At 42.1% G+C, this 27955-nt stretch overlaps 2 protein-coding genes across 8 annotated transcripts; one reads left to right on the top strand and one right to left on the bottom strand.

Moving 5' to 3' along the window:
• The first annotated feature begins 261 nt into the window (after positions 1 to 261).
• On the top strand, positions 262 to 14040 carry LOC115765231 (E3 ubiquitin-protein ligase UBR1). 6 transcript variants are annotated; one of them, XM_030708677.1, is made up of 11 exons: positions 262 to 632; positions 746 to 1416; positions 5919 to 5936; positions 6204 to 6356; positions 6541 to 6875; positions 6938 to 7943; positions 8555 to 9713; positions 9781 to 9892; positions 9960 to 10088; positions 10147 to 11572; positions 12483 to 14040. In XM_030708677.1, the coding sequence occupies exons 2-11, from the start codon at positions 1245 to 1247 to the stop codon at positions 13628 to 13630; spliced, it is 5658 nt and encodes a 1885-aa protein (XP_030564537.1). In that variant the 5' UTR covers positions 262 to 632; positions 746 to 1244; the 3' UTR covers positions 13631 to 14040. The 6 variants fall into 6 exon arrangements, with proteins under 6 accessions (XP_030564537.1, XP_030564538.1, XP_030564539.1 ...); XM_030708678.1 differs by having other exon boundaries at positions 749 to 1416; XM_030708679.1 differs by having other exon boundaries at positions 262 to 546.
• Positions 14041 to 16286: 2246 nt separating this feature from the next.
• LOC115765383 lies at positions 16287 to 27953 on the bottom strand. Of its 2 annotated transcripts, none has more exons than XM_030708907.1 (3): positions 27834 to 27953; positions 17244 to 17646; positions 16287 to 17166 (listed from the first exon to the last, which is right to left on the bottom strand). In XM_030708907.1, exons 2-3 carry the CDS (start codon positions 17643 to 17645, stop codon positions 16942 to 16944), a joined length of 627 nt encoding a protein of 208 aa, XP_030564767.1. In that variant the 5' UTR covers position 17646; positions 27834 to 27953; the 3' UTR covers positions 16287 to 16941. The 2 variants fall into 2 exon arrangements, with proteins under 2 accessions (XP_030564767.1, XP_030564766.1); XM_030708906.1 differs by lacking the exon at positions 27834 to 27953 and adding an exon at positions 18448 to 19247.
• Positions 27954 to 27955: the final 2 nt, after the last annotated feature.

Raw genomic sequence — 27955 nt, forward strand, 5'->3', positions numbered from 1 at the left:
TATGTTTGAGCATGCAGAATCTGGCTGGCTGCAGTTTGTTGTTGCCTGCCAAGTACATACATACATGCATACATCTTTTTATGTATGTATTTACACACATGTTCATTTATTCGGATATGTATATGTACATATATTGCGTTTCAATCTAAATGTTTTTTTTTTTTTTTCTGTTCTGTTCTGTTCTGTTAATCGAAAATCTGAATGTCGTTTTGTGGGCTGCTGCTGCTGCTCTTGCTGTTAGCTGTTGGCATGCGCGTTCTCGCTCTCTCTTACACGGTCTTGTCACTCTGCTGTCATCGTGCAATGCGTCGTGCGTTTTGTTTTTGTTTTGCTGCCAAAACTAACCACTGACAGCAGCAGCAGCAGCAGCAGCAGCAGTAGCAGTAGCAGCAGCAGCAGCAGCAGCAGTTGTTGGACAAAAACAAGGACAAAAATGAGATTTGCTAAAATGGCCAAGCAACAGTTGCAAACATAACTCTGATGTAGCTGTTAATAAAGAGAGCAGCAGCAGCATTTGTATAAATTGTCAATTGAGTAATATTAAAAGTAAAACCGCATAAAAGCAAACAAAAAAAAATTATTGCCTTACATAGACAACAAATATACATACCTAAGCTCATCTCAAATCAATTGTATGTATGTTAATAAGTTAGTGCGCGCACTCGATATTTGGATGTACATAAATCAAACGACAACAATTAAAGTAAAACCATACAATTAAATTGCGTTCATTATTTTCGTTCAGTAGCTAAATTGAAGACAACCCGAATGCAAGCAGCATCAGCAGCAGCATCAGCAGCAGCAGCAGCAACAAAAACAGCATAGGCAAGAACCAAGAAAAAAACTGAACAACAAAAATCTTACCAACAACTACAATAACAAATAACGGCTACAGCAAACCAAGGACAAGCTATCCACCCACGCACACACCCACACACCCACATACACGTACATCAGCAGCAGCAGCAGCGGCAGCAAACGTGTGGATAGAGGGAGCGGCGGATATTGGGAGAGCGACGAGAGTGCGGCGAGAGCGACCAAAGATAAAAACGTACCCCAACTGCTCGCATTTAGTCGTTGAAGCGTTCGTCGGTCGCTCGTCACTCGGAAAATAGCCGAGAGAAAAAGGGAAACGCAAAAAGAAGTTGCAAGAGGAAGCGAGAGGCGCGTCGCGGCGAGGAGTGGAGCGGAGAGGAGAGGAGAGGAGAGGAGAAGCGATACCTATCGAAAAGTGACAACTAAATATGGATCGCTACGATATGGAGGATGTGGTTGTGCCCGAGCAGGACGGCAGTTCGCCATTAAAGGAATGGCGCCTCAAACACCAGGCTGGCACATTGAAGCGCAACGATTTCATCGACTACTTCAAAAAGGAATCGCCCAAATATTTTGATTTTCAAAATGAATTGGGAACAGGTGAGTCGCTTTAACCTACATAACTGGCTAAAGTAGATGTGCGTGTGTGTGTGTGTGTGCATATATGAGTATATTTACCTTTATATATATATATATATATATATATATATATATATTCACATTCAAGCCGTGCTCTTAAATATGTTGTTGTTGCCATTGTTGTCATTGAATATCGCACGTTTGTTCGCTGGTTTTTTCCCTATTTTGTTATATTTTGTATTATTTTTCCATCATGTTGTTATTGTCTATTCGATTTCCGCAAATTTTCGCGCACTCGTTTTTCCTTTCATTAGTAGACGAGTTGATTGCACGATTTGACTTGTCTACTTTACCTGTCTCACCTTCTAAGCAGCGCCTGCAAAAACAACAACAACAACAACGATGGCTATTACAAAATCAACAACACAGCCCCAGCCCAAGCCCCAGCCCCAGCCTAGCAACAATAACAAACTCGTTTTGCGCCACATTCCGTTAGAAGTTTTCATGGTATTCATATTGTTTTATTTAACTTATTATTTTTATACATTTTTCTTCTTATGTGTGCAACTGACTCTCAGGGTCTGTAGGGGTTTATTAGTTTTCCCAAACTGCGTCAGAAGTTTTCTTTCAGTGTGCTTGCAATATGTCAATTTGGACAATATCTTGTGCAATCTGTACATGATACGAGAACTAACCAATAGGTGGGCTCTACAAGCTCTTCAAAAAATCGATATTTATCGATTTCGGGAAGTTAACAATCTCTGAAATCGGCGTGATCATAAAGTCGGAATGCGACTCGCCTGTTTGTTGCTGATGATGAAAGCAAATATCATTTGCGCTGTAAGATAACTCCTTCCGGCCAATACATGAAGCCTTTATGAGAGTTCGTTTATCCCAAAGATTTGTTTGATATACTTTTTGCCACATCACGTATGACCTGACCAGCCGCAGTATTTAATGCGTTTTCTGTTTTACAACGCATTTTCTTTCGGGAGAGACTGTTGACGTTTTAAAGTCGAATACATTTGACGCAGTGTGGAAATGCGCTTTCGAATGCAAAACAAAGGGAAATTAAATAAATAGGAACTCGGCTTGTCAAAAACTCTGTATCCTGTTTAATTTGAGTTCCACGCGCGTCGTATTGATACCCAGCTGGTTTTATACACATGCATGCAAGATTGGCTTAAGTACCTGCTCTTAACTGTTATGCAACTAATTGCGATACCTGTCATTTAAGATAAGGATGCTCTGTATATTTGCACAACGCTTAAATATGTTTTAAGCTTGTCGGGTCTTTGACCTGCGAATTTGACAGTGATATCAGTACTGTAATACCCTGTAAATATATATAAACATGGGGTAGCATGTGCTATTATGTATGCTATTATGTATATAGCACATGCATGATATAAAGATAGGATTGTGTAAATGTTTATGAGGAATGGCACACAATCGTAAACCTGGCTGCAGGGTATCTTGCAGTAGAGCTCTCTTGATTTCTTTGTTGTCATGTTGACACTTAAGCGCCTAATTACTCTCACAGCGCTCCGCCCTGTCGCTCCACGACTTACTGATAAAGTCAGATGTCGGGGTTTCAGGTAGTGCTATCAAGTTGATAAACCTTCGCCCACCTTCGTCATCGTCAACGTCGATGTTTTCCATGTACCCAAATGAATCGCCGAAGCGATGCACAGTTACGTGGCCAGTTCCGCGCAGTTCTCGGAAGCTTCTTTGTCCGGTTGACACATTTAGGCGATCGTGTCCGTCGGGTATATAAATCAAGTAGTCTTGTGTATCAGGTCGATTGCCCGATTTCTGTTCCAGAAGATCTTTTTTTCCTTTTGGCAGCACCTTAATAATTTCCGACATTTTCTTCTTGTGGGAATGTCAAAAGATGCAATTAAAAAATGATGCCACCTACTGCAAATTTATGTGCTTGTCGTCATACAGTGCTGGCCATTAAATGTGAGTCAGCGTACGAATCTGAAAGGTACACAGTTTGAAAAATATCAAATTTACGACTTGGGAATTATAAATAGTACACATGCCAAATGATTGTATTGAATTAAATGAACCGAGGTTAAGTTTCTTAAGAAGCAGACTCATATTATTTTCCTAAACTCTTTTGTGGCATTATCTGTCTTTGTTTTCTGTATTTAAGTCAACCTTGTTAAGTAAACTGTGTAAGTTAATCGGAATAACAACTGCTTTCTTCAATTATTGTCTTCGATATAGAGCTTGTAAAGTAGAAGAAACATAAAAGTAAAATATAATAATGTAAAATATATAGGATATATTTCTAATATGACAAAAATTATAATTATAATCTATTTCTAGTTCGATCCCAAAACAAACACTTTTAAAAATTTAGAACTGTTCATTAGTTGAAGAGTGGAAATAATTGTAAATTGGCTTCTCATCGCTGTGACAAAAGTAGGATTTATTTTATTTAGGGATTTATCCCAAAATATAGCCATAGCTATAAAATCATTTAAAATATTGTCATTTTTTGTAATAATTTTCCTTAGACATCTATTTCGAGGAATTAAATTGAAACTAATTAATACAAAAGCTCTGTTAGGAAAAAGATATGCCCATAACAAAGAATCGGAAAAATACCAATATTATTTTAATCAGCTGGTACACTTATTTTGGCCGTTGCTGTAAGTGCACATATGTACGTGTACGTGTAGTCGAACTCTCGTGGTCTTGTTGCTCCTATGGAACGTGCTCCGGACTGGGGACAGTCTTATGGCCGGGCACTAGCATTACGGCCAAGGCAATCGCACGGAACATTGAAACAAAAGAGTGTTCCAGACGTTCCTTTGTTTCAGTCGGTTGTGCCTCAGCTACTTGCGCAATTGATAAATACATACATTATTATTACCATATATATGTATATAAGTATGATCGTGCCTATATAGAAACTATATGTAGTGCAGACATTGTAGGTAAGAACACAGCTGCTGATAGCCTCTGGCGACGTCAGATGCGATTGTAAAGAAACCACGCTTCCCTCCCCTCCTCTCTACCCCTGCTTGCTGCCCGCTGCCCGCTGCTGTTATCGCGCTATAGAAGATAGCTCGAAAAGCTGTGCGGAAATATGTGGCACCTTCCCCCGATTCGATTGCTTGTGTTTCTCTTTTACACTAACTCAAATGATCTCTCTCGCACTCTCTAGACCATTTTTGGCTGGGTTTTTCGTTACGAGACGACCTTGAACTGTATTTATGTGTTCGATATCTACGTATATGTACTCGAATCGATTTCATTTTTGATTACCTCAAAACTTGTTTGCTGAAGGTTTTTTTTTTCTTTTTTTGTTTATTTGTTTATTTTTGTGTCTCCTCTCATAACAGTCAATGAAATCTCTAGTTCGGCTTTGGGCCAGAGTCTTGGATTACTCTGCTGCGGTTGGGTTTACGGATTCATGGAAAAACAACTTACATGATCAAAGCTCTCTCTCTCTCTGTCTCTCTCTTTCGTTCTCTTATACGCTCTCCCGGCTTTATAATTTACGTGTCATTTTGAGTTTGGCTTTTGATTTTCATTGCCTTTGTTTGGCTTTTGCACAAATGTCAACTTATTGTTTATTGCGCTGGCCACATTGACTAACCAGTTTTTTAAGCACACATTTTATGCATTCGAATTAACGTTGTCTTGGCCCGCCTCAGGCTGCCCCTACCCCTAAACACGGCCCAGCCGAAAATATGACCAGGTACATTACTCATACGCCACCTTCGATGCAAATGTGGATGCTTCTGCTGATGATGTGTGTTGTATAATTATTCATTATTAATTATTCAGGTTTGAATCATTATGCATTTGAACTCAAACGGCATGCATAGGTCAGCGAAATTTTTATTTCTTATAGTTTTCATCATAGTTTACAAACAAAAGTTCTTGAAGAATAGGCAAGAATAGTAAGGCAATTTTTAATTAGAACTTTTTACTCATGAGCTCTTAATAAAGCAGTAGTTTTTATTTTTAAGCTAGAACAAAAGAATATTACTTGCCGACTGATTGACTCATATGTTTCTGAACTCTCCAGTTGGTCGGTTTTAGAAACAACAAGTTTTCAATAAAACCCGCAGACATATATATGTATGTGTACATAATTATAGTGCGACTCAACTCAAAATGTTATAGGAATCGGGTTATTTCTAGTTTGTGAATTGTGTTTGAACTTCTGGCTAAGCACATTGAATATTCATATATGCATTTAAAAATCTACTCTTGGCAAAATCTCAATTGCCAAGAAATCATCAGTTTTTGATTTTTCACCCATTTTTTGGGAGCGAGCGAGACCTTTTCAAATCCTTCAAGTCGTGTTTTGTTTGTCAGTGGATGGATATTCTCAGTCTGCTCAGTTGAGCATAATTTCAATTTTAAAAATTTTATTATATATTATTTAATTATAATTTATAAGTTGCTAAAAATTATAGTTATATTTGTGCTTTTGTGTTGTTTTTTTTTTTTCATTATTATTTTGTTTTTGTTTTCATTTTTTCCTCTTTTTATAGATTCAAATGCACCAACTTGTGAGTATTTGTACTTTGGACTTAGCGCCATCCGCTCCACCAGCACCAAAAAAAAAAAACAAAAAACAAAAAAAAACTAAACTGACACTACACACATGAACATGTAGGGAATTTGTCAGACAAATAATGAACCCAGCCCCTTTACCCAAGTCCTGACTCCAGCGGTCAGAACAACACAAATCCTATGATATAAAGTGAACCTTAAAATTAACCAAGCAGCATATCCTTTCCCCAACTCATGAACTCATCCCTTTGCGGGCTAAGCAGATGAAGCAATGTATGAGTCGGATGATGAGAACTCCATGTATTCTGATTATATGCCCCTCGAAGAGCAAGTCCAATTGAGCGCGAAGACTACCAAGCTGCTGCAAGAGATCAAGCGCTTGCAGGAGTCAAAGCACGCCGTGACTTGCGGGTCCTGTAAGTTGACAGCTCCACTGAAACTGGGTGCAGTTCATCAGTTGCCAAATGCGAGTTGCAAGTTGAATGCTGAACATTGCAAATTGAGCCGAGATCGCTGTAGTTGTAGTCGCTTCTTAGTTCCTTACTATTCGGTCCTTGATCAATTGTTAGTAAGACTGTGCCTTCACCCCCTTAATTACAGTGAAATGCATGTTCAAGGAGTCGCTGGCCAAAGAGGAGATCATTGATGTGCTTGTCGAGTTCATGTTGGGCGATAGTCCGGTGACAGCACTCGAGAAGCTACGACTAGAGGGAAACACGGCCACCGTGTGCGGCAAGGTGTTCAAGAATGGCGAGCCCACTTACAGCTGCCGCGAATGTGGCGTCGATCCGACCTGTGTGCTGTGCGTCAATTGCTTTAAGCGTTCGGCGCATCGCTTTCACAGGTATAAAATGTCCAGCTCCGGCGGTGGTGGCTGTTGTGATTGCGGTGACGATGAGGCCTGGAAGCGTGATCAATACTGCGAGCTGCATCTGGTGAGTAAATGCAAACGATCGGCCCGAAGATCCTATATTAAACGACATTTATTTTTTTCCAGGCAAATCGCAAGAATCCCCTTGAGAGCAAAATCATAACCAGTGCCGTGCTGGAGCGCGCAGAAATTTGCTTCAGCGCCATATTGGCATTCTGTGTGAACTATCTGGAGATTGAGCCGAATGCTAGTCTGCAGTGTCTGGATGGAGAGCTCGATGGCGCCAACTTCTGCACAGTGCTGTACAATGATGAGTCGCACACTTTTGATCAGGTCATAAATACGCTGACAAAGATCGCAAAGTGCCGTCACAGGGATGCCATGGAGATTGTGGCTGCGATCGATCGTGAGGGTCGAGCCGTTGTTAAGTGTGATACTTTCAAGGAGTGCAACGAACTCAAGACGGCCATTGAAAACCAAAATATACCGCCTAGCGGTCTGTTGAACAATGCCCGTCACAGCCAATCGCTGCGCACGTCAGTGCTCAATATCAATTCGGTGGCGTGCCAGCAGTTTGCGCTGCAACTGCTCAGCTGGTTCCAAGAGTTCCTTGTGCGTCATTATCTATTCCGGAAGACGTTCGCCACGCTGGTGCAGCTTAAGAACGAATCCTTTTGCATTCGCCACATACTCGAATACGATGTGAAGCTATGGAAGACGGCTCGCACCTGCTGGCATCGTCTGCTTATCTCCGGCATGCTCATGGAGTACGAGAACAAAATGGTGCTGGCTAAGGAATTCTCGCGACGCTATGCGACCATTGTGGAGGACTTTATTAGCGATGATCACGATCACTCCTTTTCGATTGTATCGCTCAGTGTGCAGTTGTTCACTGTGCCGAGTATTGCTCATCATCTAATCGCCCATGAGGGAATCTTTGACAAGCTGCTACATACGTTCTATCACGTCGCCATCGAGAAGTTCATACACAATCGCACGCTCCACTTTAGCAAGAACATTGCCAGCATGGCGTTCTTTAAGCGGGCCAATTACATACTCTACGATTTACGTTATTTGCTCAGTCTGAAGCCTGAAGTGCTTAGCAGTGAGCTTCGCAGCGGTTTCCTTGAGGGTTAGTTTCAATTTTCTTAACTTTTTGGTATCTGAACACTTATTTTTCTCCCTATCTCTCTCTATATATCTATCTATCTGTCTCTTTCTCATAATATCGCTATCTAACTCTAGTTCATGAACTTGCATGCCTCCTTGTCTGATCTGTCAGTCTGTTTACATGTGAAGGCCAACAATTTATGACAATCGATTGTGATTTAGTTAAATCAATTGGTCGCTACTTAAATATCTAGATGAAGCTCTTACTCGCGAATAGTTGCGAAAAGCATGAACTAAATTGCATATTTTAAAATTATTCGTTTCTAGGCTTACGCGTATTTGCTGCTCTTTAAATACTCATATTGCTCGTATTGTGAAAGAGTACTCTTTTAAAGTATTGTATGTATTCATCATCTAAAATGTTTACCGCGAGCTAAAGAATCATAATTAATTGACGAATATGTTTTCGCTTTTTGTTTTCTGTGAATATTAGTCATTGTCAGCTAGTTAGTTTTTCGATACTATCGGATATTTGCATATAATATTCTCGTTAAATTGGTCAAGCGAGTTTATAACTAGCTGTTGCTTGTATTAAAGAAATAAATTAACATATTTTATCTATCATTTCCTTAGGCTGCAAGGCTCTTATGCGTGTCTTGAATGTAATGCAGGGCATGGAATCGATAACTCGCCAAATGGGCCAGCATATGGACTACGAGCCGGAGTGGGAGTGCGCCTTCAATTTGCACATTAAACTGGCCTCGACCATATCGCAGGTGATCGAGTGGGCGGCCAGCGATGTGAAGCTGCTGCGCAAGCTCTACAAGATGACGGTGCGTGCGCTAGTGAATAACAGCTTCATTGTGGGCAACGAGAAGGTGGAAGCAAAGACCGTTGCCGACCATGTGGCCAATTGTCTAATATATGACGTATCCACAAGACCGGTTTCGATACATTTACCGCTGTCGCGCTTCTATGCGGGCATCTATCTGCATCTGGGAGCGCACGACATGACCTATGACATCCTTTTGGCCGAGACGGAGGCGCTGAACATAAAGCTAACGCCACGCGAAATTATAGAGCCAGTGCTGTGCACTCAGGCGATGATTGCCCAGGTCGCCGCAGGCATGTGGAGACGTAATGGTTATTCGCTCCTTCATCAGCTATATTTCTATAGAAATGTACGCTGCCGCGTCGAGATGTTGGACAGGGATATAGTTTGCCTGCAGATTGGCGCCTCGCTAATGGAGAGCAACGAGTTTCTCATTCACTTCCTAAACAAATTCAACATGATCGCCTGGGCGCAGCCCGAATACGAGTTTGGTCTGGCCCAATCACCGGTGGATGACGAGTTTATGCGCCAGCTGTCTATGACCGATGAGTTCCTCGAGCTTCTGATTGTCATCATTGGTGAGCGTTGGATGCCGGGCGTTTCGCTCGTTAGTGAGGAAGATCGCTTACGCAAGGAGATCATACAACTGCTCTGCACCAAATCTTACTCACACTCGGAGCTGTCGCGCGCCTTGCCCGACGGCAACAGCGGCAGCAATGACAGCATTATCGAGGATGTCATTAACACGGTGGCCGTCTTCAAGAAGCCCGTCGGCACCGACAGCAAGGGTGTCTATGAGCTAAAAGAGCACCTCTACGATGAATTCAACGTATACTTCTACCATTATACCAAGGAGGACAAATCCAAGGCCGAGGAGCTGCAACGTGAGCGTCGCAAGGCCAAAAAACAGCTCGTTTGCTGCCCGCCGCCAATGCTGCCACAGTTAACGCCGGCCTTCACGTAAGTGCAGACCATCTGAAAACTCAGTTGGATTATATCTAATATTTACATTTTATTTTTTCTGCAGCTCCATGGCCAACATTTTGCAGTGCAACGTGTTCCTCGAGATCACCACGATGGTCATGGATCGTGCGTTGGACGCGCGCAGTCGTTCCTTTACCGAAAGTCATTTGCAGAAGGCAAGAGCTGGAAATGAAATTGCAGCTGAAGCAGACTCTAAAATGTTTTCTATTCCTGCCATTACAGGTGCTGCATCTGCTGGGCTTTGCCATACAGGAGGAGATTAGCGAGCATTACCCGTTCCTCAGCTTCTATGAGCGATCGCAAAAGTATTACGTGCTAGAAAAACTGGAGGAGTTGGCCCGTTGCCCACGTGTAAGTATACGACTTCAGCAGATTTCATAAGGCAGGGTTCACAAATGTTCACTTTTAGTTGGAGGCTCATCGCGATTTTGTATTGTGGACCATTAAACGGTACAAGGATCTGCAGGCAAAACAGGCGCCCAGCGTTAGCTCCTCGTCGGCAGCTGCTGGCTCGGGCAGCGGCCAACAGCAGTCGCAGCAAGGCGACGATCAGCCGCTGTCTTCCGAGCAGCAGGCACGCCTTGAGAAAGAGGCCCGATCACGGTTGGCCGCTGAGCGCCGCGCCAAGATTATGGCTCAAATCGAGAATGCGCAGAAGTCCTTCATGAAGTCAAATGCGGAAATGTTTGCCAACACAAACGATGAGGGCACTGCAGGTGCAGCGCAGAAACCAAACGATTCTGTGATGGAATGGGAGGAAATACCAGAGTCACTGGAGGAACAGGGAGCTGCCGCTCTAGTGCCGGATACTTGTAAGACAGTAGCCTGCCTGGGCCCACAGCGCAGCCATTATGAGGCGGGCGACAACAGCTTCAAGTGCATCCTTTGCTTTGAGGACTGCAGCATCACCAGCAGCGGCCCGCCGCTGGTCAGCTCCGCTTTTGTGCAGACATCGCGCGTCATTTTCACCACGGCCATCCCTGAGGGCCCGAAATCGGCGCTGCACGTAAGCTGCTGCGGACATGTAATGCATCACAACTGTTGGAAGGAGTACTACAGCAGCGAGGAGTCCAAGGAGCAGCGCCGGCCGCAACGCAATCGGGTGTTGCCAAACCAGACGCAGAACGTAGAGTTCCATTGCCCCTACTGCCGCACCTTGAGCAACACAGTGCTTCCAGTCAGTGAGGCGTTGCCAAAGTTCTCGCCACCTCCACCGCCGTCGCTGACGCAAACAGCCGAGAACTATATGCCGCTTGACAGCTTTGTGGAAATGCTACTTATGATCAGCAAGCTGACTTTGGAAGGATCGTCAATCGCGCTAATGAACTTGCCCAGAAAATTCAGCATTATTGGCAACGTGTCCCAGTTTGAGCGTAGCGCACAGATCATACAAAAGCCTACCTTGCATATTAATTGGACAGAAGTGATGGGCTCGTTCCATACGGCTCTACGCAACGCCATGCAGAGCCAGCTGCAGGGACAGCAGTCAGAGGATTCGCCAAATGCGGACGATAGCGATCTGGACACCGTGTCACTGCTCTGGGACACCTGCTACTACACGCTGCAGTCACTAGAGGTCTATCTATATGCCATACAGAAGCCCCTGAAGGCCGAATTGCCCATGCGGCATCAAAGCTGCGTTAGCAATTTGGTGCGTGCCTGCGCCCTCTACTCAGTTAGTCTGAAAGAGCCGCAGATCACCAAGCAAAGCGTGCATGGTGCCAAGCTGTGCGAGACCATATTCAATCAGAAGGGCCCCAGCGTCCTGGAATGGGACTGCTTCCGAATGCTGGTACAGCTCAACTTTAATGTGCCCAATCTTGTCGCCGCCGATGGTAAGTACTTACAGGCTTATCACTTGGCCAATGAGGGGCATTCAATTTATATGCTAAAGCAGACATCATCCGTCACCCTGAAGTACATGTTCTCGGTCATCAGCACCAACAGCTCGAGTTGATTTAAATCATTCACACCCTTAGATATGCATATTTAACCTACATTTGGCATGCACATGTCAAGTACCCAATGTGTTCGCTAAGTCAGTTCCAACTAGCTCGACCTAGGATATATTGCAGTTATTTCTTGTTCTTGCAACTTAATTTAGTTAAAGCTGTGCAATCGATTGATTGATTTCTTTATTATCAATGTAACTACAATTTTCTTGTGAGCAATTAGTGGGTTTTGTCCATCTGATCTTTGATCGCCATCCGAGCAACACAGAGCGTGTATTTTCCAAACAGCTCCTTAATATGTCTCCAAAGTAATCCCTGAATAGATAAATGAAAATGAGTTTGAAGCCTGATCGGATAGAGACAGAATATTTGCATACATATCTTGTGGGTGGGTTTGCCAAAAAGTGCCACACTTTGCCCATGACAACCATATTTTACCCAATGAATGGCTTTTGCACAAAAAAGTTTCCAGCAACAGAATCCCTGAATCTTGTACAAAAAATTCAGCTTTCAAAGTCTTACCAATTAGTTAGTTTGTTAATTTTAAATCAACAAAATAAATTAAGTCATCTATGTGAGCAATCTATCTAAGCTTAATTGCATTTAAACTTATTCGGATAAATTGATAACGATTTTATTGGATTTGCGATTTTTCTTAAGGGCGCCGTTCAGGATGACATACTACCTTATATAGCTACCACACACATACCCACACACACACACTCTTACTCTTACTCACACACACACACATTTATAGTGCACGGCACTATATGCAATCAATTTCTATTTACAGAGAACAAGACAATGTTGCCCAGCGGCAGCATGTTTGACTTTTACATACTGCAGACGTGTTTCCTGGCCAATATAACGAAGGCGATTATTTGCTTTGACTACGAGGCAGAAGTGGCCTCTCGCTCGGATGAGGATAAGGAGAAGCAGTTGACAGCGATGTTGCAGTACGTGGAGCAGCTGCCGACGAAGATCAGGCACAACATGGCCAGTTTCTATGTTAAGCACAATTTGGCGTTCGGCGTTCGCCAGTTCGAGCGGAATGGCCAGCCGAGAGAAGAGTATGAGGAAATGGATATGGAGATGGGAGTGAGCGCGCTATTGGACGAGCCAGTTAAGTGTCTGGCTCAGTTGCTGGAGTATGTGCGCCGCCAGATGAGCTCATTCCTGCGTAGTTCCTGTCTCTTCTATCGCTGCATTACCGATATCGATTTTCCTGATTCGTTTCCCACTGACCAGCCTGATCGTTTCGGCTTGATGTGCCAGTACCTGGGCTTGGATCCTCAGCTGGGCGTGTATTTTGACATGGAATCGGTGTACGCTCCCATAATGCAGAGCTTCGCCTCGCATCCCCACATTAGGCGCGAGCTCAACGAGCGCTGCGCCATCAAACAGGCGACGCCCGGCTCATCGCAGGCGCAATCGAATACGATATCGATAGTGCCATGTCAACGGCCGTTGCCGCGTCTGGTGACGCTTTACGAAGATTACAGCGATCTTATCAACAGCGTCTCCGACATATTCTGTCCCAACAACGAGCGCGAGGAGATGAAAACGCCGACCATGTGCTTAATATGCGGCACCATACTGTGCGGTCAGTCGTACTGCTGCCAGCCGGAGCTGGGCAAGACGGCGGTGGGCGCCTGTACGCATCACGCGCACGATTGCGGCGCCGAGGTGGGCATATTTTTGCGCATACGCGACTGCCAGGTGGTATACCTGGGCCGTGGCAAGGGATGTTTTGTGCAGCCGCCCTATTTGGATGAGTACGGCGAAACGGATCAGGGGCTGAGACGCGGCAATCCGCTCAGGCTCTGCAAGGCTGCCTACGATCGCATCTTTCTACAGTGGCTGGGACACAATCTGCACGAGGAGATCGCCCGTCTTAATGAGCATGCGAATGTGGCGGTTACGCAGTGGCATCACATGTAGTCCGCATGCTCCCTAATTCAATACAATACGAACAGCTATAACAATATCGATAGCAGTTGCTTTAGCGTTAACGTTAGCGTTAACTATAACGATAACGTTAAGGATAACGACAAGGATAGCATTGTCATTGGCGATAAATATAGCATTATCGAAGATGACAAAGGCAGCGACAGTTAATGTGATTATTACAAATTAGGAGAGCATATTTATACGTCTAAGCATTTTACTACTACTTATCCTGTGTGCGCCCCACCCACAATCACAATAATAACCTACACACCCATAACCACAACCACACAGACACTCCACCAAACTCAGCTTGGATACATCCGCAAAAGCTAGCACCCCATCAATCCAGCACCCTATCCCTGGAACCACTTAAATATTAAGTTGCGTGTTTGGTTGTTGTTTTTCTTATACATATATGAATATATATATATACATATATGTATATACATATATATGTATATAAATATGTATATAAATATATATTTATATATATATATATATATATATATATATATATATATATATATATATGTGTATGTTTCTATATATTTTTTTTTGTTTTTTTGTAATATTAGAAAAACTTGTTGATAATTTGATTAGCAGGCCGGCCGAAAGATTGTTTCTCCCCTAGTTATTATATTAAAAACTGTGTAGTTACAAAGCCTGCCAACAGACAGACGGGCAGCAACTATATATAAAAAAATATGAATAAAAAGAAATAAAATCAGATCCACCGTCCCCGAGAAAACAATACGAATAATTTAAAACCAGCTTCCTCAAAAAATAGACGCATGTTGTTGCTTCTTCGTTTGCTCGTTGTTCATTGCGTTCCTTTGTAGTTTTTTTTTTTTTTTTTTTTTTAAGCGCCAACGGATTCTTGATTCTTGTATATAGAAATGTCATTTGTAATCTCAAACAAAAAAAAAAAAAAAAAAAAATGTAAACTCTAAACTGTAATCTATAATCTATATAATCAACAGGCCCCGCTTAGGGCACACTCTATTCAATGTTAATTTCTTGAGCGCACGAGATGGAAGTGCTTTCAGTTAATTGGATGGTTTCTAAAATCAGTTAGCTCCAGATAGATATAAAAATATATATATGTATATAAATATGTATAAATACTTATATATATGCATATGCATATGAGGATCTTGTGCGGGCTAGTTGCAATAGTTATTGATCGTCCGCTTAGTTTTCGCAATTTGCAGGCTGCCTTCCTCCTCCCCAACCACCAACCCCCAACCCCCAAAAACACTATGTCCTTCCTTACATACATTTTGTATTCCAAACACACACACACACACGCAGTCCGGCACGTACATATACACACACATTTATATATATATATATATATTTATACATGTATATATCAGTGAGATCGCCAGACTCAGCGTTAGGCGTCGGTTAAGTAGCGATGGTGGCGGCGGCGGCAACAAAGACATAAACAACGGCAACTGTGACTGCAACAACAACAACAACAACAACTAATGAACAACATTAGCAGCAGCAGCAGAAGCAGCGGCAGGCACACTAAAATAGTCGAGTCATGTTTACTTTATCAATATACTTACACCTATATATATATTTGTCTATATATAATATATACGAAAACCTCGTCACGCAAACACACACACACACACACATTTCTTTTTATGTATTGTACAACAACAAAGAACGTGAATTATTGTAAAACACAAAAAAAAAAAAACAGGAATTCAAAATTTGATTGTGAGTAAAAACATCTACAACAACCAACAACAAATAAATGCAGTTTGCAAAATTTTAGTGATATCGAGATCTTTGCCTTGTCCACGACAACCAAGATGGAATCCTGAAACATATTTAACATTATTGAAGTTGATGGCGGCATATGTTGGATCAATCATCGGAATCTGTTGTATCTATTGAAAATCGAAGATTTCTTGAACCCATCCCAAATATGTATTTTCAAGTAGATGGACTGCTATGAACCTCTTATCTTGGCGATTCGGGAAAAGGAGAATGAGAGAGTAAGCCAAAGCAGTTTCCTGTAGTGTGAGCGAGATAAAAAGACGGCGATGACGTTCTACCACACAAGTCATATGTATTTCTTACGTGTCTCGGGCGTGTCTCGAACCCGAACAAAAACGAAGGCGACTTTGGACCAGCCGTGTATAAAATTCGTGGTCCCATTCGTTTACTCTAGTTGTCCAGTCTATATGTTGTATGGTTAGTGGTAGCAGGCATTATCTAGCTTTGCTGTAAGCAAATTTAATATTTACTTAAAACTTGTTTGCTGCTGTCTCGAGGTCAATGTTGGTCATACCAATCAGTAATGAAAAGATTATGCCGCAAGGGTTAAGTTACAAAAGGACTTCTGTTTACTGGCTTTGCCGTTTTTCATTGCTTATAATTCTCAGTGAGTTATGAGTTATGGCTTCAAGCCGGAGAATAAAGGCTTGGCAAAGGTAGCTAATGATAGAAGATAGGGGTTATTTAAACAGACATCTTGCTTTTCGAGCCTGCCAGCTTTACATTACATTTTGTTGAAATACTTTCGCTTATACAACCTCTGACTCCTATTTTCCACCAAGAAGTGGTGGATATTCTGAAAAGTGTTGAATGCGAGTTAATGGAAAGGATTGAGTCTTGCAGTTAACATTAATAGGAATTCTTTATTTTGGAAATCAGCTAAAAAGTAAACTTTTTCAATAAGTAATGCGTACAAATTCTCGATAGGCACACACGTATTCATATGTATAGGTAATTGTATATATTTAGTATGTTTTTAAGTATATAAATTATAAAACTACAGACTATGTGGTAATTGATAACTGCTATGCAACCCCCCTGCCATCTGTCGCCCCCTTCCTCCTATTACAATCTTGGCATTTAAATAACTAGTAAATACAAAATGTATTTCGCATTTCTCTAGATCCCTAGTTCTTGTTTTCTTTTTCTTTCTTTTGTGTTTTAGGTTATGTACAACTTTGGACTAGATGCTGTTTAGGAATATTTACAATGCTGCATAGACCAAGTAAAAAAAAAAAAATAAAGTACATATATGTACACGGATATACAATACTCTAAGATCTTAAATCGAAGTAAATACAACGCCATTTGGTTAGCCAATAGCCAGAGGCCACCGATAGATGGCGTCAGCGTAGTGTAGTTGAAGTACAAATTCCATTTCTAGTCAATTTCAATGCCACAAGCGAAAAATCTCTTTGTTTCTCTCTCCTCTTATTCTTCTTTTGTGGTCGCATCAGCTCTCCCTTTCCCCTCCCCGTCCACCACGGTGCACCCCTCCACCAATCCGTTCAGATGTGCAGCGTTGCACCTGGCATGGCAACAGAAATGGCACCGGCTGCCGCCTGAGAGAGGCGCTCATCCTTGGCGGATGTCTGCGGCTGCATGTCCTTGTGCTGCTCCACATCGATCACCACACAGTCGTAGGGCGGCGGGGGCAGATCACACTTCACCACACTGTCATAGCTCGGCGGCAAGGAGTCCACAATGCGTAGCACATCATTCTGGGAGTTGATCTGCAAGACGGCAATGATCTTGCCATGGTGAGTATACAAGTGTCGCATCATGTCACCTAATAGCTATAAACACTTACGTGATGCAGTGCGCCATTGCCGGCACGATTGCCCGCCTCGTCGATGGGCCCGGCCCAAATGCAGACGCCCATGCGATGTGTCACATAGCCGCATATGATCACACTAATGACCAGCATGCCGATCCCGAGGGCAAAGACCAGCCAGCGAGACTCGGGGCTGTCGTGCATGTCATGCAGATTCTTCTCCAGCTGCAGGGCGCACAGTATCAGAACCGGCACCGCCACCATGGCCACAAGCAGATCCACAATCGGACGCTGGTTACCTGGCCCCACATTGACAGGGCTACGTCCTCCGCCCACCGTCTGCCCGCCATGCTGCGAATGAGAGCCGAAGTTCTGGTTGCTGCTGTTCGGCGTCAGCGTGGAGCGGGCCACCACGGTGTTGTGGTTCTGTAGCACCATGCTGTTAATCAAAGAGAGAGAGAGGGAGAGAGAGAGAGAGAGAGAACATGAATGAGTATCATTTGAAAAGCATGCAATTTTAATAGATCTGCTAACTTTAAGTTAGGATTAATTATGATATGGTATATAAGTTTGTCAGGATACTATGGTATCGTATAGATACAAGCAACTATAAAAAACAACAGGGCTTTAGTCGGGAGTAACCGATTAGTTAATACCCCCTATAAGCATTCCAGTTTCCTTCTATTCGTACATATACCACAAGCTGCACATGCATGCGAAATGCCATCGGCGTTTGAGGTCCGATCTTAGCAGGTCTTAAGTTTCGCATACAAAAGTGTAAAGTTGCAGTGTGAGTTTTCTCAAATTTGGGGAAAACTGGGAAGTATATAGGTATGTTTGGTGTATCTAGCTCAAGCTCTGTCTTAAAATCGATATTATAAAAAAATGGGAGTCTGCAGCTGTTCTAGAGTATGAGGTTGGGGTGTTCACAGACTGACATAGATAGATCGACTTAGATCGCCGTCTTGATCGGATATGCTTGTTCCAGCTCGTTGCGTACATTAGCAAAACAAACATTATACCCGTTTTACTCATGTCAATGGGCGAGGGTATTTATAAATGAAAAATGTGTTAACATTTGTCTTAAATCAAAGCAATGTTGAAAGCAGGTTGCAGTTGGCTCGAATCAGGAGCCGTACCACCAACTTTCTTTTTCTTAGCTTGTAGGCCCTGCTTCATATAGATGTACATGGCAGCTATTTGTACCTGGACTGCTGCATCTTGTATCTTTTGTGCATACCTGGGATCAAAGGCGTTGCTCAGCAATAAGTCGTAGACGGCGCGCATTTTGGTCCGTTTTCGATTTCGATTTCGATTTGCCTTTTGGCTACTTGAACGCTTGCGTTTTATTGATATCAATTGGGTATTTTATGATTGTTTTATTAGCATGTTGGTCAATGAATTCAATATGTAAAGTATCCGAGAGCATTTGCTAGCAGAGACAATTAATTGTCTAAGTTGGGTTTCTTTTTTTGTAGCGCTGCTTATCAGCTTCAAACTGTTCACATACAATTATTGGTTACCTATCGAAAAATTGACCAAAATTGAAAAGTGTGCTGAGTTGCAGCTGGGTGAAGGTCCAGCCAAAGAGTCGCCAATTCTAAAACGATTCTTATATGAAACGCGCAGTTCCAAGAGAGTTGAGTTAATGAGAATTGGAACACCAATTCCCAGTTGGATCTGATTTCTATATAGGATGCATTCATTGAGTAGATGCCGAGTTACGTAGTAGTTGGGATGACGAATGTTGGGAAACTGAAGCGACCTCGCTTCAAATAGAAATTCATTGGAAGGCCACAATCAATTATAGTGAAATTCATTTAAAGTCGTCTATTACTGCTGCTGTCATCGGTTTTATTTTGCACTTTTCTTTCTCAGTATATTCAATAATTGAAAACTCTGCTTTTACGTCTTGCGCTGTGCTCATTTGCATACGTGCATATTGTTTGTTCTACTTGCAACTCACTCATATCGATACATGCTTTTCCCCAGGCCTGACAGAAGGGCTTTTAGTCGGGCAACAAGGTAATTGTGTTTAACTAAGAATCTGCTTTATAAAAGTATAAAATATGCCATATTAGTTGTCGATTACATTTTAAGCTCGAGATATCTTGACCAATGCATCAGACCTGGCTGCAATGGAAGCGTTGGCTTTAAAGTACTTCTAAGGCACATTGAAGGGTGCAAGGGCATTTTGTCTGTTCCATTGAAAGCGGTCTATTTCATGGGGAAACGTATTTTATAATATTTGTTGCTATGGTCTTCATATTAACTTTGTACAGCTGCTACTCTTGATGGCAGGACGCATTTATTTGATTAGAAGCTCAACGAAATAATTTTCATTTCAATTAATAAACATTATACATATATATATTTATATATATATATATATATATATATGTGCAAATTCATACAGAGACTTGATCGCATTCAACGACGGAGGCCGGCCAATGCGGCGTATACTCAATGTGCAGATGTGCAGCTGCAACGGCCGAAACAGCTGCACAATTGCCATTTATCAATATGCATTGATGCTGGGCGTTCGTAACGCTCAAGAGAGAACAGCTTGCCGCTGGCGAGGAGGGAGTTCTAGGGGGGGTAGAGGGGGCCAATTTGCGTGTGTGCATCACGAGAATTTCGAGTGTACTTGAGAGGCAGCTGATAAGCCGCAACGACAATGGCGCCAAAGGCTGGGCAAGGGAAGAGGGGAGCGTGGAGCGGGACGCGGTTGTTTTTGTTTTGTTGTTGCTTGTTTTTATTGGCACATTGAGCGATAATTTCAATTAATTCTATTGTTTTTATTATTTTATATATGTATATATATATATGTATTTATAAATAGACACATAAACAAATTGGCCGGCGAGTTGCCGGCTGCCAAGTACCAAGGGGCAGCTCGACACCTGCCAATTAACACTTTGGGGGCCAGCATTTAGTTCTCAACAGCAACAACAACAACAACGACAACAACGACAACAACGACAACAACGACAACAACGACAACGACAACAACAACAACGATCGACGACTCTAAATTGAAACCGAAACTGAAGCGAATTTTGCGAGCTGAAACCGTCACGAAGCGAACCTCACCGGGCAAATGTTGAAGTATAACTGGAAAAGTGCACAGGAAAGCGGAAAAACGAAGCAAGAGCAGCAAATGGCAAATTGTAAATCACAAACTGCAAGCTGCTGAGAATTTGTCAACGGCGAACGGCGAATGGCGAGCGGCAACGCTGCGTATGCGCAATATGAGACGACTTCAGCAGCAGCAGCAACAACAACAACAACAACAATAGCACATTGTCTGTAGCTCTTGTGAGTGTTATCCCCATAGTGCCAAATGATAATTGCCAAGTTCGTAATGCATGGCTCTCATTTTGGCTCGTTCCCTTGGGCTAACCGGTTCGCACTGCCCACAAGACTCACAGTTCGATCTGCAGACACTGCAGTTGAATTCAGCAAGCTGCTCACGCTTGAATACCCTGTACCCCTTACACAAGAGTAGGGTGTTATAGACCGACCGAGCCAATCCGTCGCAAAAGCTAGATTCATCCATATTGGAATGTAGGTCTTCAAATTAGGGAACTCCTACTTGAACTAAACTTGGTATGTTTGCTCTCGTCTGGCGCACATAGGTCCTGAATATTTCACTTTTTAGTTATGTACCTCCATAGCCTTGGGCTTTGGTTTGTACACACTCTAAACATTTCACAAGGATCGGACTCTAAGCACCGAAGTAATTTGAGGATGTATTTTTTGCAGTGTGACTCTGAGGGAAGCAGGATAACAGCCGCTGCCAAAAGTGTGCGGCTGTAAGTGGATATAAATATAAAGAAAGTTCACATTTTGGGTAAAAGCAGCTCGGTACAGCTAAAGGGTAACCCCTAGTCGGGCACTCCCAATAAGAGAGCTCTCACTCAATGTTGTTATAATTATTGTGTGCTCCTCAAAGATCGCCGGAAGATCTGTTCCGATCCATAACTGACCCGTGACCCGCTCAGAGAAGACTTTGCAATAATGTATTTTCATAATTAAAAAGCAATTAGTGAATGATACGGCGAATAAACTGGAAAGGTTTTATTTTGTTTTCAAATAATTCAGCGATTTACATACCTTTGCAGGGGAGCTTTGTATACCCTGTAGATGTAAATAGGTCGCAAATAGGGTATATTGGATTCGTGCAAATCAATTTAACAGACAGAAGAAGATAATAGTGTGATGTTATTATATTTGCGTAGCACAATATTCTAATTTTTATAAGATATTTAAAAGTGTGGCATAATTATGTGAAAATAAGTAGGATCACATATACTATATATCACATATACTATATATTAAGATAAACCAGAATACTTGCAATATCAACATGCTTGATAAAAAAAAAAAACCAGATTGAATCCGGCAATCGACTCATCTTTGAGCTGTCTCTGACCAGATGAGCTCAATGAGATCAATGACATCAATTACCAACTAGTTACTTGTACTAGTAGGTTTTAGGCCCAGCAAAGTGGCAGCGGGCAACTTGGTGGGGAGAGCATCTGAAGTCAGCTGTTGTATTGGTATTGGATTCTCAGAGCGGGCTGCGCTTCGTATTCTTTTTCATGCAGCTGTTGTTGTTGGAGGTCAACACAAAAACCGCTGACACTGATGATGATGATCATGGCGATGATGATGATGACGTTTGATTCATTAAGTTGTGTATAGAGCATCGACCATGTGGCCGCCGGCCAGCAAGAGACAACATACAACAAATTGCACGTCTCAGCGGGGAGCGCGTGATTTTCAAAGTATATTTTCGCTTCGTAATTAATTCGCTTTTGCCAGCGATAAGAATCCGCAGAAGTTGAGGCAGCAGCAGCAGCAGCTCATTAATAACAGTTATTGCAATGTACAAAGCTAATATTTGCTTGGGAAAGTGGGTGCAGATACGGGCATGTAGCCACAGATACAATATTTAAGATACAGATACAATATCTTGCGCTCAGATGACAAATGCAAATATTTATGCGCTGTCAATAACAGTTACATTAGGCGGGCCAGCACGGGCGGGGCCACACTCTTTTTGACTGATAAGCCAATGCCACTGACTGTGACTGCGACTGTGACTGCAACTGCGACTGCGACTGTGACTGCGACTGCGACTCCTGCACCCTAACGAGCCGGTTAACGGTCTGCCCTGAGAAGATTGTTGACTCGCATCATCAGCAAAAACAACAATAACAGCCCGTTCAGCTTCAGATATTGATTTATGTGATTGCTCCGCTTGTTTAGCGGCCGGACAATCCTCAGATTCTCTGTTTGCTTGGCGGTTGCACTTGGCGTATACTTAACATTTTGGGTGCGAAACTGCGTGTTGGATATCCAGCCCGGCGCCTGCGAAAGTCATCGCGCATGGGCGAATACGAGAACAAACTCGGATATTTGAGCAGATGCGCTGACTCATCGTGAAATTGTGGTCGCTATTTATTTGGCCAACAAGAGTCTAACGAAATAATGAGCCATAAATATGACTCTCGTCTGTGTTTACATAGGCATATCTGTCCTACGAATGTATCTGTAGCTTGCACTCATGAATCAGTTAGAACGCATGTATGTGTATCTAAGCAGGTTCAAGTGCAAGTGCTGTAGGTCAACCGGGATAAACACTGTGTCGGACTGCAACTGCATGCCAGACATAACAATGCACTTGCAAGGCAATGCGACAGATGCAAGAAATTCTGGTTCATCTAGTTCTTCCCAGAGATTTTCGTGTTCTTTTTATAGCCAGAAGAAATGCTGCTGTCGGAGCTTCCAGTAGTCATCCGGCCGAAGTCTCCACTACGCTGTCTAGTTTCAGAAGATCCCAAAACCTTATGATTTCCTTGAACAGAATTCCCTCCATGGCTTGAATCTTCCTTAGTCTCTTGGATTTTTTATACAAAGCGAATGGGACCTAGGACTACCAATAGCTTGCGCGCCTAGCTGGTTCGAGCCCGGAAGCCAGAGCCAGCTTTAAAGTATAAAAAACTTGGTTCCCAATTTCCTGTTTATATATTTTAAGTAGCCAAGCTTTGAACCTTAACCTGTTATCATGAATGTGAAAAACCAAGTTCACGAACCGTGAACCGAACCAGCAACATTTGATTCTTAGGTTTACAGCCACAAGTTGAAATTAAAAGTTTATTAGTTTCATTTCCAAGTATTTCGTTCAAGGACGGGACATGGAGAGTTGTTGAATGATATCTTTCATACTTCTATATTGTAACTCTTGACTAGATTTGAGCTGGCTGTCAGAGTTGCAAAGGTGGTTCATTTCCTGATAAAACCAATAATCAAATATATACTTTATATTTGACACAAATGAGGAAGTGTAATTAATAACTGTTCAATTTTCCGTTCCGAGATCAGTTTAGCTTGCATAACGTACTTGGCGCGCGTATCTACCCGAACATTTCAGCTCCCCGGCGGAACGCATACGTGCCTAGACACCGGCTTCCACTCACTTGGCATGCTCGATTGCTCTGAATGTTCATTCATGAATTTCGACCGAGCAAGTGAATTCTGGCCTTGCAGTCATTGACCAGCAGTAGCAGCAGCAGCATCAACGAATCTTACTCATGCCTTACATATAATATATATGCATAGATATATATATATATATATGTATATCATATATATAGTATACAGGCTTATTTGTTGTAGTCGTCTGTGCTTGTTGTTGTTGTTTGTGTTTAATAAACAACTGAAAACAAGGGCGCGTGAAAAACTTCCTGGGCCTATCTCGTGGCACTCATCAAAGTGTCATCGGTGCGAAAAACAACCTTAACATATTGCCTATAATAAAAGTAGCTTGTGACATCTAAAGACACGCCCACAACGGAGTACGCTGTGAAGCCAAAACCTGGTCGGATTGAGTGAGAGTCTAATGGCGTCTAATGGAATATGACGATAGCCGGACACCAGGATGCCAGGATCAATCCGCGAAGTGCATGTTGTGTGGGTCTTGTAATTCCCAAGTTGTATTTGTCTGTGTCGTTGCCCGGGCTGTTTTTCACTATTTCCCTTTTCCGCCCATTTTCCGCTCGTGGAAATATTTGATTATTGAACCGCCTTAGCTTGAACCTCTTTTGTAAGCCCGCCCAGCTAATTGGGTCGATATAAGCCAAGCGGGCAAGACTCATATGGTATGTTTTAATATTGGCATTAAAACCCATGTTTACCATCTGCATGTATTTCAACCTTTAAACATGTCTAGACTTTTTGCAGATTTTGCGTTTGTTTATATTACGCTGTTGCTCTTGTTGCTCGGAACTGGCATTCAATGCGGACTTCTTGTGTGGCTTGCAATTTCGCTTAATCGAAGGTTTCCAAGCTCAAAGCTTCCCCGAGCTGCATAATCAGCATTTAAAAGAACGTGTGCTATACATGCTTGCGATTTAATTTTAAACCAAAAATGTCGAGAGTGCACGACACGCAGATAGCCTAAGTCAGAGCAAAACCTAAAAAGTTCTTCTTTCTTAAAGAATATACTCATCATTTCTACAGCGCACCTCGGAGAGAACATTTCATCATACCCGCTAAGCACATGCTTATAACTATAGGGTATACACATACAAAACAAAAAATTGTCTGTTGGCCGTGAGCTGGCGTTGTAAAGATTGTCGCTTCCATTGCGTATTTTAATTCTGTTTTCGCTTTCAAGCCAAAAGCAAATAAACAATGCGGCTATTCGAGAAGAATTAGAGGCAGCAGTAGAAATGTGTACCCGTACAAGTACCCGGCCGTAAAATGGGAACACGTACACAGATGCGTCATCATTCCAGAGACTGACGTCCGAAGGAATCAGACCTGATCTCCACAAATGTAACTAGGCCCAGAATCTTCCGCCTTATCAGGTCTTGGATCCACGAAATTTTAATGCTCACATATAAAAACGGTATATAGACTGACTGATTGACTGACTGACTGATTGACTGACTGACTGATTGACTGACTGACTGGCTGACTGACTGACTGATTGACTGACTGACTGGTTGGTGATCAACGCACAGCCCAGACCGTAAGAGCTAGGAAGCTGAAATTTGTACTGTAGTTACCTTATTTGATGAAGGGGCACGTTAAGACGGGGTTTCGGAGAATTCCACCCGCAAGTGTGGGAAAAGCGGGAAAAACGTTTGTATGAAACTTTTTTGTTTACCATGCGATGGGCCTTAAACTCAATATCAAAGATCCTTGCTCAAATTCATTTGAGGGGTGTTTCACACTTTTCCAAAAATGTATTCCTTCTTGGTGGAAAAGGGGGTCAAAGATTTGGTGGATTATGTTTCACCCTCAAATTTCTTTCCAAGGATCTATATAAAAAATCATTTGAGACGTGTTACACATTTTTCGCAAAATTAAAGCTTCCTCGGTGGAAAGTGCGATTCTACGATTTGTTTTGGTGAAGTTTTAAGTTTCGCCCGATTTGCATGAAACCTATTTTCAAAGCTTCACATAAGAATTTAATGCGGAATCCGATCGGCTTCAAAAACATTTTCATAGATTTTAGTAAGAATATACTTTATAAGTAGATGCCACGAACAAGGCCGGGCTGTACGCGCTAGTATATATATAGTATATGTGTGTTAACATATATAATATGATGGAATGCGGGATATATGCACTGGGCATCGGCTGTTGCCGGGCATCGGCTGTTGCCGGGCAACGGGTACGTTTTCAATGCTTATCAGCTGCATTTTCAGAAGATTTCGAAATGAGTTCAAACAAGAAAAAACGGTGTAGACCAAATACCCTTATACACACATGAAAATCTACACACACACACACACACACACACACACACAATATATATTATATGATGCCTGCGACAAGATTTTAATATCCTCCACAAGGCTATGTTAAGTATAACACAAATGGGGTTATCAATCAATTATATCAAAGTTATTCGTAGGTTATAATTTTAAACTCAAACCCAAACTCAAAACTATTGCCAACTTAGTTGCGCAGTCGCGTGTTTTTCTGCTTTTTATTTTCCACCCGTTTTCGGCTCGTGAAATGAATTCGTAATTGAAGCCTTCTTCCTTGAAGCCTACATTTCGCATACCTATATGTATATATTTGAAGCGGTTGGGATAAAACAGAAAAACCTCAGGACAGTTTTATATACATACATATATGTACATGTACATATAGAGCATGGGAATGTTTTACAGCCTGACTCTTGATTTTGTGCTAATTGATTTTTTCTCCTGTTTTTTTTTTTTTTATCTAGTTGTGTCTATTCAGCGTTTGACTGCGGCAACATAAATTGTCGACAAACTGATAAAAAAGAAATATTGTTGCTGATATCTATATGACAATTGCGACTAATTGCGAGGCTAGAAAAGCTAGCGAAGCGAACATTCCACAGCAACAGAACAGAGCAGAGCACAGCTTGAAATATGGCCCAGTTTGTAGCTGTAAACCATGTTTATAGCGTGTCAGATCTGACCCATTCCAGACCGTACCCATACATACATACATACATATGTATGTACATATGTGTATGGAGGGTTTGGGGCGGGGCACAGCATTAATGCATTAATTGATCGCAGTGCCGCTTAATTGTGAGTCTCGGAATGGCACATGAAATTCGTTGGCGTTGTCGCATTTTGATTGACTAAATTACGCATCGTTTCAAGGGCAGCCCGGGGGTGAAGACGGCATCGGCCGGGGCTAGGGGAACTAGCCAATTTGCTGTAAAAATTCTAGACGCTGCTATGGATGCTGTGTGGTTCGGTATTTGTTACTCACGGTTCCTGTTTGGTCACGTAGTCATTTGACAATAATTGGAACTTGTCGTTTTTTCTTTTCTTTTCTTGTTCCTCTACATGTGTACATACATATTTACTGTTGAATTTGTTTCATTCTGGGTTGAACACATTTTTTGATTATTATTTTCTTGATGTTGTTCTTGTTGTCGCTTGGCTGGACTACGTAAGAATATACGAAAGCCAAAAAGTTCTATATATAGAAAGCAAAGGCAAAAATGTTAATGTCGTTGCCAGCGATTTTTGTTTTGTTTGATTTCATTTTGTTTTCTTTATGTTTTTTTTGTTTTACTTTTGCTGTGTTTGGTTTTACGTATTTTTGCTATCAATAAATTGTTGTTATTTTAAAATTGATTTGCTTTTATTATGTGCCAGCGCACATTCATTTGAATGCTCCTCCCTAATCGATAACAGCTGTAATCGATATATGATTTCTGCTTGAAAATAACTGTCCTTCCCCTGCAAGTAACGTGCACAGCTGATCCTACCTCTCCCCCTCCCACAACAGTAGATAAATAGGTTTAACAGCTGTTTGGTCTGTTATGTTGTTGCTGTTACTGTTGCTGTTGCTGCTGCTGCTGCTGCTGCTTATCGCAGCTGAGCCTGAAGAGTCGCAGTGCCAATCACTGTTAAATTGCTGTACTGCCGCTTACCCCTGACCCCCTCCCTCCTCACTAATCGATGCTTGCGGAACTTTATTTATAGCGCACAAACGCAATAGCGCAAACGGCAACGAAGAGCAAGAAACTGAAACATGTTTATGTTTGCTGAATATATATTTTTTTGTTGCGTTTTTTGTTATGTATCTTCTTCTTGTTCTTCAATTGCTACTCACATGAAATTGTTGTGGTCTCCGTCCGTCCGTCTGGCGCGCTCCCTCTCTGTCTATTTCTAGTTCTAGTTCTCCTTTTGCTCCTTTTCACGCTTTCTTTTCGTTCTTTTTAGTTTGGCTTTCTT

Source organism: Drosophila novamexicana, unplaced genomic scaffold, assembly GCF_003285875.2.
Source record: "Drosophila novamexicana strain 15010-1031.04,08,12 unplaced genomic scaffold, DnovRS2.1 tig00000960-arrow-arrow-pilon, whole genome shotgun sequence".
In the NCBI taxonomy this organism is placed as follows: domain Eukaryota; kingdom Metazoa; phylum Arthropoda; class Insecta; order Diptera; family Drosophilidae; genus Drosophila; species Drosophila novamexicana.